Source organism: Pan troglodytes, chromosome 5 (assembly GCF_028858775.2).
Source record: "Pan troglodytes isolate AG18354 chromosome 5, NHGRI_mPanTro3-v2.0_pri, whole genome shotgun sequence".
Taxonomy (NCBI): domain Eukaryota; kingdom Metazoa; phylum Chordata; class Mammalia; order Primates; family Hominidae; genus Pan; species Pan troglodytes.
In genome coordinates this window covers 112,596,844-112,610,861 of record NC_072403.2, presented here as the reverse complement: position 1 = coordinate 112,610,861, position 14,018 = coordinate 112,596,844, and the positions used below count along the sequence as shown (strand labels likewise).

Sequence of the window (14,018 nt, the reverse complement as noted above, 5' to 3'; positions counted from 1 at the left end):
AATTTAGAATTATACCTTTTCAGTATTTATATTCTTTTTTTCTCATGTCTAGTATTGTCTAGAACATCAATAGACTGATACCAAACAACCTTGCCTACTCCCTAATTTTAATTAGTATACTCTGTATTTTTACTATGAAGCATAGTTTCAGATGTATATTGTCATCTCTAATCATCAGGACTGAATGTAGCCTTTTGTCAAAATTCAGTGTCTGCACATGATGATAATGTTCTTTCTTTTTTGAATTATTAAATATGTTAACATATTAAGTGCAATGCCCTTGCATTCTGGGGTTGAAGAGTACTTAGTTGTGGCATTTTGTTTTAATGCATTGATGAATTCTGTTTTCTAAAGTTCTTTACTATTTAGAGTAATATTTGTAAGAGAGATATTGTTATTGTATTCACTTTTCTGCTTTGTCAGGTTTTAATATCAGTGCCATTATATTCTCTTGTAGAATCAGTTTAAGTGTTCTGTTTCTGTCCTCTAGAGTCTCTTAATAGCATTAGAATTAATTCATCTTTAAAAATTTGAAAGGCCAGCTGTTAAATTTAACTCTTAAATTTTCTTTCATTATTTTTATCATTTTAGAGTTTTCTGTCACTTCTAGGTTAAATATTAGTAACAATATTTTCCTAGAAAATCATCCATTCCAAACAGTTTAAGTGAAATGCACTGAATTTTACAAAGTGCTCTTTTCTGATTCTTTTAAACTGTAGTATATTTCTTTCATATTCTTTCAAATTGTGATATTTTCATTTTGCTGATATTGGGTCTTGTGCTTGTGCTGTTGTACTTGTGTACAGCTATACAGATTATTTTACTTAAAGACCAGGTAGTAAACATTTTAAGCTTGTAGACATATGATCTCTCCCACAACTATTCATTCAGCCCTCCTGTTGTAGCTCAAGCAGCCTTAGACAATCTGTAACAAATTGATATGGCTGTTTTCCAATAAGTTTTATGTACAAAAACAGGTAGTTGGCACATATTTTGCCAGCTCCTTCTCTAGTCAGTAATGGCCACTGTCTATTTTTGTTTGATTTTTTTCTTTTAAGGTAAGAGTGTTAATTTTTTTTCTCAATTTCACAATCTTTAAATCATTGGTTCTACCAATGATTACCTAACTGGTCTCCCTTATTTCTCTCCTTCTCAGAAATCTTCAGTGGCTTTCCATTTATTTAGAAGAAAAGCCCAAGTCTTTATCATGGATCACTTCAAACTCATGCGCAAAACATAATTTACTCCTGACCTTCTTAGTACCTAGTTAAAGGCAATCATTGACTCTCCTCATTCTGTTTACCTTATCAAATATTCAGTGCACCAAGATAAGGATTAGCTTGAAACAATTCTAACTCCTTTTCTTTTATGTCATGTTCATCCCCCTTTCTAGACAGTCATCCAGTCTTGGTTACTTTCTAGCCAACTTTCACCTTGACTTTGTTTGGTTATTTCTGTTTCCCCTGCCTCCATCTTCTGCAGATTGCTGTAGTGGCCGATACCTGCTCTGGTCTTAGCACAACTGTGAAGTTACCTCTCTAAAGAACAAATCTGATACTGCTTAAAAACTTGAATTGGCTCCTTTTCCACCTATGTTCAAGACAATGTAAAGCCTGACCCCAATCCTTTTTTCTAGCTTAATTTTCTTAATTTTTGCCCCACACCCTCTGAACAGAATGCCCTCCAAACACACTGTGTGTGCTCTTTAATAATTCCCAGCTTAGGTACTTATGTATCCTGCTGCCTACCTTTCCCCATTTAGCAGTTTATCCCTTGTCCTTCAAGACTCACGTTTCACATTTTCTGTAAAGACTTCTTTGATCAAACTATCAGATCACTGATTCATTCATTCAGGGAATGTGTAGTATCAGTATGAAGAAGGCACCCTGCCAAATGTTAGCAGTACAAATGTAAATAAGACATAATTTTGTCATAAATGACAATATCATGTCATAAATAACAAAGTTTCATCTTGGTCCCTGTACCTCTATCATAAACACATTATATTTAATAGAAATCACTTGTATATGAGTCTGTCTTCCTTACCAGTCTGCAAATTATCCAAAGCTCAGATTTTGTCTTAAATTTCTTTGAATTCCTAGGATCTAATATATGATAAATACATGTTTCTTATTGATCTTCTCTTTGATTCTTTACAGTGCTTTTTTTTTTGTCTGTTAGTGACTATCATGTTTCATAAATTTGTTAGGAGGTACTCTTCTTAGGAATGTAAATAATTTAGTACAATAACAAATATGAGGTTGCTTAGCACTAAATAGTCTCATGAGGTCAAATTGTACAGCTGTATTATACACAGGTGGATAAAAACATCATTGCAAATATCCTTCTGTAAAAAACTCGCTCCTTATACTTTTGTGTGCAGTAGAATAACTTGAGGAGCTGATTAGATATGCACATCCAAGAACATGGAAGATGTTTAACATCATTAACTGTTAAGGAAACTTATGTTAAAACCATGGTAAGATACTACCACACACCTGTTACAATTGCTAAAATAAAAAATAATAATTATATAATATATGGGAAGCTGGCAAGTATGGGAAGCAACTGGAACTGTTATACAATGCTGATGCAAATGCAAAATGTTAAAATTCTCCAGAAATGCTTTGGCATTTTTATAAAAGTAAACATACATTAACCATGTGACCCGTAAGTTTCATGCCTGGTATTTACTTTGGAGGAATGAAATCATATTAATATATACAAAAAAGTGTACATGAATGTTTATAAATGTTCTGTTTATAATTGTGAAAACTGGAAACAACCCCCATGTCCTTCAGTGAGAGGTCCGATTAACAGACTGTAATGTGCCCATCTGTAGTACCGTGGAATACTACTCAGCAATAAAAAGGAATGAGATATTGATATATGCAACAACTTAGATGAATCTCAAAGCCATTAATCTGGGTGACAGAAACTAATTTCAAAAGTTTATAAGCTTTCTGACTCAATTTATGTAGTGGTCTTGGAGAGACAAAACTATAGGGTTGAAGTACAGATTAGTACAGTGGTAGTAGTTGCGAAGAGTTTAACTATAAAGAAATAGCATGAGGGGATTTTTTTAAGGTGGAGAAACTCCTCTTGATTATGATGGTAGCTACACAAATCTAACACAAATATGTGTTAAAATTCTTAGATGTGTACACTAAAAGTGGAAAAATAGTTTTGCTTTATGATGATTTTTAAAATCAGATGAGGAACATCCCTGGGCCTCATCTCCAGGGATTCCAGTTCATTTTTTTTTCTTCTTTTTTTTTTTTTTTTTTTTGTTTTTTGAGACAGAGTCTCACTCTGTCGCCCAAGCTGGAGTTCAGTGATGTGATCTCGGCTCACTGCAGCCTCCACCTCCTGGGTTCAAGTGATTTTCCTGCCTCAGCCTCCCGAGTAACTGGGACTACAGGCACATGCCACCATGCCCGGCTATTTTTTGTTTGTTTGTTTGTTTGTTTTTGTTAGTAGAGACGGAGTTTCACCATGTTAGCCAGGATGGTCTTCATCTCCTGACCTCGTGATCTGCCTGCCTCACCCTTCCAAAGTGCTAGGATTACAGTCATGACCCACTGTGCCCAGCCAGATTCCAGTTCATTTTTGTTGTGAGCTAAGGCAGACCACAGATGGAAAATTCAGATTCAAAGATAGTTAAGAATAAAAAACCCAGACTTACTTTGATTGTTGTCACTTCAAGTCTGTAATGAACCAATAAAAAAAAAATGCACAGAGTATGCAAGAATAGAAATAGAAGTGACTCCTACCTCCTCCTAGTTCCTCACAGAGACCAGAGAGATATACCAAGTTGGTGGCCACTGATGCTGGTTGAATGTGAAACCCATGTGATCAAGTGGGAGGTACTATGTCAGTACTCCAAGATCCACCTGCTACTTTATAAGAAACATCTCTATCACAGATACATACTTCCCTTGTTTAACTTCTTACTGTGTCATTGGTGCCACAGCAGTCCTAGCCATGTCTTCCCTCAAATGGGGTTTGACTAAGGAATCTATTTGTAAGAAGGACAGCAGAACATTTCAATGCAGGGAGCCCACAGATAGCAGACTTAACCTAAAACCAAACAGCAATCCAGCAATATGATTTGAATATCGCCTCCAACCAATAGTTTTAGTTTCCTCTGTTGGCTTTGAATATCCACTCTTGAATATTAGAAAAGAAATGAAGTAAGTGAAATGTTTCTCCTCTCCCTACCTTTAGCCTCTGAAGGAGCTCTTAGCAAATACACCACAATTGGACTTTTTTCCATATTCATAAGAGCTGCTTTAAGATTACAGTAACAATATTGCTTGTCTAAAAAGATGAAAGCTGAGGCAATGAGATCCAAGTGTAATTAGTCCTAAAGTATATGTATAAAATAATTTCTAACAGGCTGACTGCACTGCATAAGAATAAAATAAGAATACACCCCCCTTGAAACTTTAAGAAGCTCTCCTCTTTTGTTATGTTTATATATGTATTTTGTTTTGGACCCTTAAGAGGCTCAAAATGTGTAAGTTGTTATTTACTTGGCTGGCCACTAGATGGTGTGGTTTGTTAATGCATTACTTTTGGTTTTATAATTGAAGCAGATTTCATGGAATGCTATTTTCTTAGATAATTTTATTAGTTAAATATTATTAACTTAGAAGTTTAAAATTTTAAGTGACCTGAGAGATAATCAGTATGGCAAAGTCTAGAATGGAACCCCAATCCCCTGAAATCTTACTCCCTGCCATTATCCAGCCCTTAAGTAAAAAGTGTAGGGAAAAAACTGTTCAAAAAGAAGCTCATGAATTGATAATGAGATTTTGAGACCAATAGCAAATAAACACATGATGTGATGGCCAAACAGAAGCTTTAACTATATAAACCTTTCTTTAAATGTTAATCTAAGGTCTTTAATTTTTCTTAAAAATTCTGCCTATTGTATAGTGAATCTTCAGTGAGTCTTTTAAGACCTTCTGCTACAGCACTTACACAGGTGACATATAAGTATACTAAATCTCACCTCTGGGCTCAGATTAGGCCAAAGAACAGAACCAGAAGTAACATTATTACAGTAGTCCCCCCTTATCCATGGGGTATATTTCCAAGATATGAAACCACAGATACTAGTGAACTAACTTGATTGGTGTCAATTAAGTGCGTTTTTGTTTTCATGTCTTCCACCCACAAATTTAAAGCCTTTTTCATCTTAACTATGTATCACACTGTAGCTGTAACTTGCAATTTGAGATGCAACAGCAAAACTAACACAAATTTCTGTTTTCTTCTTTGTAATTTCACAACTAGAAGGTTTGTTGCTCTTACCATCGATTTTAGCAACCTCAGCATACAATTTTGTTTTTATTCCCTTAAGTTGAAAACTTTCACCTTTTCACATAAAGGAAACACTTTATGGCTTCTCTCTGGCAAATTCAAGTTGCCAGCATCACTAATGTTGTGCTTCAGGGCCATTATTAAGTAAAATAAGGGTGACTTGCAAACACTGTGATACTTAAACAGTCAATCTGATAACCAAGCCTACTACTAAGTGACTAATGGGTGAGAAATGTCTACAGCTTATATATGCTGGACAAAGGGATGATTCATTTTCTGGGCTGGATGGAATAGGACAGTGTGAGATTTCATCATGCTACTCAGAAGAGCATGTAACTTAAAACATGATTTGTTTATTTCTGGAATATTCTACTTAATATTTTTGGACCACAGTTGACCTCAGGTAATGGAAACCACAGAAAGCAAAACTACAGTTAAGGAAGGACTACTCTATACTCAATGCACATCTATAGTTGAGGAGCTAAAACAGATGGTCAATGCTTTGCTATCAAAGATCACCAAGAACACAGCTGTAGGTGAACAAAGCTGGATTTATTGACTTATCGCAATGAAGAACATCATAGGGGAAGCATCATGGGGATCTCAATAAGAAGGGAGAAGTCCTCAAAGGCAGTGGGTCTGGAGTGAAAGTGTAAAGGCTCTGAAGCAGATATGGACTTGTCGGAAAATATACTCAGAAAAGCCAGCCATTGTGGCTAGTGTGGATGAGGTAAGGGGATGAGATTGATTTCCATAGTCTTGCATTGTAATGACTCTGGCCTTTACCCTTAAGGAGTTGAGAAGCCACTGAGATTTAGTTTTATTTTTAATAGTGTATATTTTGAAGGCTAAGAAACAGGTAATACTGATTGATTGCAAAAAGGGACATCTGGATGAAAGAGACACTTGCTTTTCACCTCTTTCCTTTTGAATTTTGTGATATATTTTGGTATTACCTATTTTTTAAGATAGGTAACATTATTTTTTATGATTTTATATAAAGCATTATATACTAAGACCTAGTAATACCTTAAGATGCTTAAAAATAATTTTCTGATTTCTTTGATGAACTCATACAACAGAAATGCTAAAAACAATTGCTTTTAAATGCTAAATAATACTCTTATGCTTTCTTGGTATCTAGGTACAAAGGTCGAGAAATAAGCAAGTACGAGAATTATTCCCAGATGGTTTTAGTATTCATCATGCAGGAATGCTTCGGCAGGACAGAAATTTAGTTGAAAACTTGTTTTCTAATGGGCATATCAAAGTCCTAGTGTGTACAGCTACGTTAGCCTGGGGTGTCAATCTTCCCGCCCATGCTGTTATTATTAAGGTAAGAGCTTACCTTCCTTGATAAATGGATTTTGTGTGTGTCTTAAAGCAAGGCTCTGGGTTGACTTACATAGAAAAATATTGTGATTTGGCTGTTTCCTTGACTTTGAATGTTATTTATAAAAGGTCAGAATTATTTTCTCCAATAAGAATCTAGTTTATATTGTGAAAATTTAACTCTATCACAGATGATGAAAGGATTAGTTAAAGTACACTTTTGAGATCTTGCCATATTTGCCTAATTTCAGTATTCAGTTCATCAGGATTATATTTGTGTGTGTTTATGTAAATTTTTGTTAACTTTTCCTCATCTAGGGAACACAAATATATGCTGCAAAAAGAGGCTCCTTTGTTGACCTTGGAATTTTAGATGTCATGCAGATATTTGGTCGAGCTGGACGACCACAATTTGACAAATTTGGGGAAGGAATCATTATAACAACGCATGATAAACTCAGCCATTACCTCACTTTGCTCACTCAACGAAACCCAATTGAGAGTCAGTTTCTGGAAAGCCTTGCAGATAACCTAAATGCAGAGGTAAGATCTAATGAGTAAAAGTTTGGAATAGAATCATCAGCCTTAAGAATGACCAAGAAAGTTAAAGATTGAGTTGGTTGCTGTTTTGTAGTGTTTAGGATTACAGCCTATGCCATATAAGTTATAAGACAAAACAGGCTGAATGGCATTATTGTTGATTAATTCAGAGGATTATAGAATGATAACTGATAAAAATCTATTGTTAAAAGACCATACTTTTAAACTATGAGGCTTTCCTAGAGACCAGAAATCTAACAAAGACTATAGAAAATATGGAAACAAAAATAGCAATAATAATTAATATTTGTATGGCACTTTTGCAAAGTTTTAAATGAAATTTTTACTACAGGTTTAATGAAATTTATAAAACTCTTTTAGCTCTATTAGGTCAGTTGATTAACTTTGTTATACACAATGTGATTGAGCTAGATTATGATCATTTGTTTCGCGTGTGTGTGTGTGTGTGTGTGTGTGTGAGTGTGTGACTTTTGTGTTAAGATTTACATAGCAGACCCTGGAAGCCTAGGTAACATCTTAACTGGTAAAGAAAATAAACATTCTTAAAATTTAGAGTATATGTATAGAACATTAAAATCAGGTTTGACTGTTTTTGTGACATTTTAAATTATTGCTTTGGTATTCAACACTTTGCTAGTTCAGTATTCTTTCATACCTTTAAAGTTGATTCAAACAATACTTGAAAGTAGGTAGGATATAAATATTAAGTAAATGAATACTTTGAAATATTTGTAATCAAATACTACTTATTTTGTACAAAGTCCTATATTAGGTACTTCTTAAAGAGCTTATACAAATTTCATTTAACATTCCATTCATATTATTGATAAGTCTTTTTAGAGAATGAAAAACACACTTACTATTTCATTTTCTCTATTAAGAAGTGTATATTCCAAAAGGGGAGGAAAAGACATGAAAACACAGTGCAATAATGTTGGAAAGACAGTTCTGTAGAAGGATTCAGCAGAAGGAGAAAATAGGTTTCTCCCAGGCTATCAGGAAAGTCTTGGTTCATGAATGTGGTAAAATTTGATCCAGTGAGAATATCTTTATTTTATGAGAAAATTGGGACTTTTAGGTGAAGTGAGTTAGAGTAACAGCTTGTCTAGTGCAGAAGATCTGTGTTGGAGAGTATTCACTGCCAGAATTGGGACAGTCATTCAAAGAATGGATAAGTTTTAGAAGATAACGGTTAGAGAGAAAAGCATGAAAGGCCTCATTTTCTATTAGCAAAATTATAAGAACATTTTTGAAAACTGAGAAATAAAATTTGAATCCAAAGGAAATATTATGATAGCTCAATTTCAGTCTTACTGGCTACTATAATTGTGTGGCTTAAATAACTACGTGTTGGGTTAACAGTGTCTAATGTATAGAACAAAGTCTCTTAATATAAAATGATAGTGGCAGTGAACTGAGGACCTGCTGTATACCAGAGACTCTGCTCAGTGCTTCACGTACATTATCTTATTCTCTCAATACTGCTGCTATGGAGATACTTTCCGGAGAGTGATATGTAACTGAACCAAGGTCACTACATTATAATTTTTGAAACTAGTATTCAAACTCAGATCTATTTAACTCTAAACCTAGACTTTTCATTATAGCTTAGATTTCTTTTATATAAAATGTAGTAAGTTAAAGGTGAATACATTTCCCTATATTAATATATAGCATTTGCCCTCTTCTCAGGCCTGTATTAAAAACATTTTTCAAAATGGTAGCCATAATTTTTCTGACTTACAGTAAAAGGCATGGTTCTTTCATGCACGTCATGAAATGCATGTCAAGGAAGACTATATTTCAAATGTAGAGGCCTTAAATCCAAGGACAAGGTGTTTGCATAACATTCTACAGAGATGGGATGAACTCTGTATAAAAAATGTATGTAGTATGTAAGGTGAAAGAAAGATTAACGTAGTTTTGAAGAACAGACTTAAATGCTAAAGTTAAATATGAAGTGATATCTTAAAACGCATGAATGCATGTCAAGGAAAACTATATCTCAGTAAACTTATGTCCTTAATAGCTTTTTGTAATTGGTAAAATAAACACAAGTTGGCAATATACAGAAGACACAAAGTCAGTAAAATAACTGCTTTTTTCTTCAAGTAACTCTTTTTCTTAGGGACTGTAAAATAGCATCACTAAAACTATTTGATCAAGCCCTGAGAAATTAAAAATAAATTAGGGCCCATAAATTTATCAAATATTTATAAAGTACTTATTAAATGTGTGATTTTCAGGAATGTCAGCTAGCTATAAGCATAATTCCATTTAGTGATGTAAATGGTATTTAAATAATAAAACATATATCTTGACATTTTTCACCCATATGGTGAAGTATAGCCATTGTTGAACTAACTTGCTCATATTCTAATCTATTGGAATAGTTCCCTATTAAAATAAATTTTCCTGTTAAGGAAACAAACTCTTAAATTATTGTTGAATGTGAAATTAAATTTGGCTATCTGTGGAAATCAAGTGTGAAATTGGTTTATAAAATGAATATGTGCTGTGTTCTTTAGGTAATGAATTTTTAAGTCTTTAAATTCCCCAAATCATTGCAAGACTCTACAGTTGCACTAATCAACATTAGAGTCGTGCTAGATTAAGAATGTTGCCTCTATTAATATCTTTGATATCATGAGTATCAATTCTGACTATTAGTTTAGGAGAACTGGAGAAATTATTATATTAAGTTATAATTTCAATGCAAACATGTTATGAGGCACATTTGCTTATCGATGCATAATGAGACTGACTAAATAATCCTAATGCTGAAAGGTCACAAGTCCCATCCATATATAAAGTCACTTAACTTTACACAGAGAAATACTGAGGCTTATTAAAATTTATTCATCAGACATTACTGAGTACATACTCTGTGCCAGCTCCCTATAGTCTGTTCTTCAAAACTATATTAATCTTTCTTTCACTTTACATACTACATACATTTTTTATACGGAGTTCATCTCATCTCTGTAGAATGTCAGGTAAACACCTTGTCCTTGGATTTAAGGCCTCTACAATCTGAACGACCTTGTAATTCTGGCTACAATTACTCTCCAACACAGATCTTCTGCCCTAGACAAGCTGTTGTTACTCTATTCACTTGTAAATAGAGATACTGTCACTGGATTGTTGTGGAAATTTAAGAAATGCCTGTGCCAAGGTAGTTTACAGTAAATGATAGAGTCACTTACCATTTTCTGATAGTCTGTTGATATTCAGCCCCATTCATACTTATTGCCAGCACTGAAATTTTAGTTAAATAAATAAATGAATAGTAGCATAGTTTTTATATATATTTACTAGCTTATATATACATATATACACACGCATGCATACTCATGATGATTAGAGTATTTGCTTAAGTTTTTATATAATTTCAACAATTTTTAAAAAATACATATTCAAATAAACAATTGAGATAACCTTAAATACTAAAGTTAGATATGAAGTGATATTGAGTCTTATTTCTAAATTACCAAATTCGTGGGGGATTTTATTTTTCTCTTTTATTTAACAGAGCATAAAACTATCACACTATATACTAATGCCACTTTTAGAAATGTCATGTTAGATGTTTTTCTTTAAAAGCATTTTGAATAGGTATTATGTGCTAGGCACAATGGATGGTGGGTTTATATATGTCATTGTAGTTAGTTACGTATGTCTCACCTCCGTGTGACTCTGGAACTTCTTGAGGCCAGGGAGCATACTCTATTTGTTACCATATCCATTGTGCTTTACTCAGCACAGGCTTGTTACTGACTTACTATATGATTTTGAGATGCATGAATAAATTTCAAAGACACAGTATGAAAAAATTCCTGTTTTATAAAAGGTTCCTGTACTAAGTAGCCACTAGGTGACAGCAAATATTTACAAATACATTTTTATTTTTTGTCACTAGGTGGCATTCAAATATTACTCTCAAAATAAGGTATAGCATCATAAATTTACCTTCATTTTTCTGAGTAGTCTTGTCCTTTTTAGTGAACATTTACAACACTTGCTTTAGTTGATCGAATCTTTGCTACCTACTTTTTCCTTTCTTTAATCATATCACTGGTAGCAATAGGTAATTTTTTAATGTTAATTTACTGTCTGATTTTGAAAATAATAGCAAGCTTATTTTATCCCTTATAAATTTTTCTACTCATAGGAGTTGTGTGATGTTACTTTAAAATAATATTCTAAGGTTATAAGGGAATGTAGGTCATTATTTTAAAGTAACATCATAAAGTCATGATGGGAATATAGGTCATATGTCTATGGTTTAATACAATTTGGTCTGTCAAATAATGGATTCACAAAGGAGAAACACTCTCAGATTTTTAGCCATATCACCAAACTAGTTTCATTTACCTAAGTAGACTAGAAAATGTTTAACTGTTTTAGTTGTAAATCTTCATGAATTGTTACACAGCTCCCACACTGGCTCAATTTTAGTTCTTGCTACTCTTATTTTGGTGGAAAGGCTTACAGTTTACACTAAGTATATATATTTACCTACATTATGGATGGCTTAGCCGTTTGTAATATAAATTTAAAAGTTAGTAGACAGAATCTCCCATATTATATTTCAACTTTTGGTCATTTCTCTGTTTCAGTAACAAATAGTATATCATAATATTATAATGAAAATTATACATTATAATGAAAATTATAGATTACTAAATCTCATCTTCAACTAACTAAAGACAATTAACCATCCACATATTTATTTCATGAAATTAGTTATACAGAATTATAATAAAAATTATAATGCAGGAGTTAAACATGAAGGTTTTACTTTCTTTAATATTAGGACTAAATCGAGAGGATTTGTTTTTCCTTTTTTTTCTCCTAAAATTAATAATTTAGGTAGGGAACATCTCTTCTCCTTTAATTAAAGTTTTAGGAGATTAAAAACAATTTCAGTCAAGGATTCAGGAAAAAAAAAATACAACTATGAAGTTTTACAACGTGGGTAAATTTTTAAAGTAAAATAAGTACCTTAAGTAAAAATAAAATTACTACCTATAGATCCATTGGCTAAGGAAATATGTTTCTAAGAAACTTTTCATTGAAATTCTTTGTTAATATCATCTTCTAATAATTTTTTCTCTTTGTTATACAGCTCTTATATGCTATTGTTGTGTTTTTAAATTATTAACCTTTGATTTCATTTAATTAATATATCACAAAGCTACATTAAATGCTATATTTAAAACAATATTTTCTTTCAAGATACAATCTGAAGAATTATCCACTGTTCATTATGGTTCAAATGCATGAATATTTTTTCCATAGGTTAAGTTTACTGATAAATAAAAACCACTCCCTGTTCTTGTACATGAGTTTGTTAAAATGTATGTATTATTAATATGTATAAATCACAACAAAATCTGCTTTGTTTCGTGCAAAACAGTGAATTTTTTATTGTATTCATATTACATCTTCATACTCACAGTCCTGCAAATTCGTATCTTGAGAGGTAAAAGCTAATGTTATCCCCTCTGTGGTTTTGGTGATGACAGTATACAGAATTAGGATAAAAATGAATAGAATTAACAATGTTTTGTTTTTATTCAGATGCACTTAACACTTACATTTTTCAGCAGTGTAGTCACATAAAATGAAACTAAAATAAGTTGTATACTGAATAAGAAAATAAAATAACAAATGTCCTTAATGCTATGTAGAATTAAACTCCTTTTAAAGAAAAATAATCGTCTGCCATAATATTGAGTAAGTTCAGTTCTGAAAGATAACATTTCTCATGTATCATTCTCAATTAAATGAGGCAGGACTGATTTTAATTAATTGGCAAAGTGTTGTGTCCAGTCACTGTGCCTACCTTTTTAAAAATACTGCATAATGATGTATTTTTAAAACTTCACCTCTGACAGAATGGACTTTGATGTAATGTTTATGTTCAACTTTAATACATTAATTTTTGTCATATTTTTGATTTGCAGATTGCTCTGGGAACAGTTACTAATGTGGAAGAAGCAGTGAAGTGGATAAGTTACACTTATCTTTATGTACGGATGAGAGCAAATCCATTAGCATATGGCATCAGTCACAAGGCTTATCAGGTAGAAAACTCATTTATTAAAAAAAAATTCAGACCTTCTTTTTGGTTCTTTCCTGATATGAGGATAGATATTTGTTTGCTGCTCTTACCTCATCTGAAAAGAGGTACCTAGAAGAAAAACAAGAGATTTAATATTTTTCAAAAAATTAGATAGGCCCCTGTAGTTATTAGGCAGGCTATATTTAAATATCTTTTTCTACAAATACTTATGTTAATCTTTGTACTATTATCCATGTATTCAGGTATATTTCTATTTGATATTAATATTTTGGTGTGATTTTTTAAACTGTGAGAAATTTCGTTTTAGAATAAATTAAACATGAGGAAACTTATAGACCATATTTGATAATCAGCTTAGGTTATATACAATCTGTTCCTCTTATCAAGTCTCTTCTAATCCCTATTCTGAAATTTAAATATACCATTAAGGAGTTACTATCTTAACAGTTTGAGGACTGGAATCAGTTCCACTATTCAAGTCCATATACATAGACTGAGAATTAGATGCATTTGATAGCAGTTCTTCCTATGAACTTTACAATTGTGTGGTCCGTGTGGCTTATAGATTCTGTGAAATCTTGTCTTTCCTTTATAACTCTGCTTCATATATTGTAAATGTGTCCTAATTGCAGATAAAATCCAGTTGTTGTCTAATGAAAACATTATTCTACAATGATCATATGGATATTAACTAGTATTAAGTCAAAAT

General features: G+C 32.5%; 1 protein-coding gene across 4 annotated transcripts in view; it reads left to right on the top strand.

Annotated features, from left to right (window-relative positions):
- Positions 1 to 14,018, top strand: part of ASCC3 (activating signal cointegrator 1 complex subunit 3) — a 374,689-nt gene that overhangs the window by 212,719 nt on the left and 147,952 nt on the right. For all 4 annotated transcript variants that reach the window (XM_518652.9, XM_009451715.5, XM_063813310.1 and 1 more), the window contains 3 exons: positions 6,473 to 6,664; positions 6,979 to 7,203; positions 13,191 to 13,310. In XM_518652.9, the coding sequence (XP_518652.6) occupies positions 6,473 to 6,664; positions 6,979 to 7,203; positions 13,191 to 13,310 (537 nt within the window). The remainder of the gene's footprint in view (positions 1 to 6,472; positions 6,665 to 6,978; positions 7,204 to 13,190; positions 13,311 to 14,018) is intronic.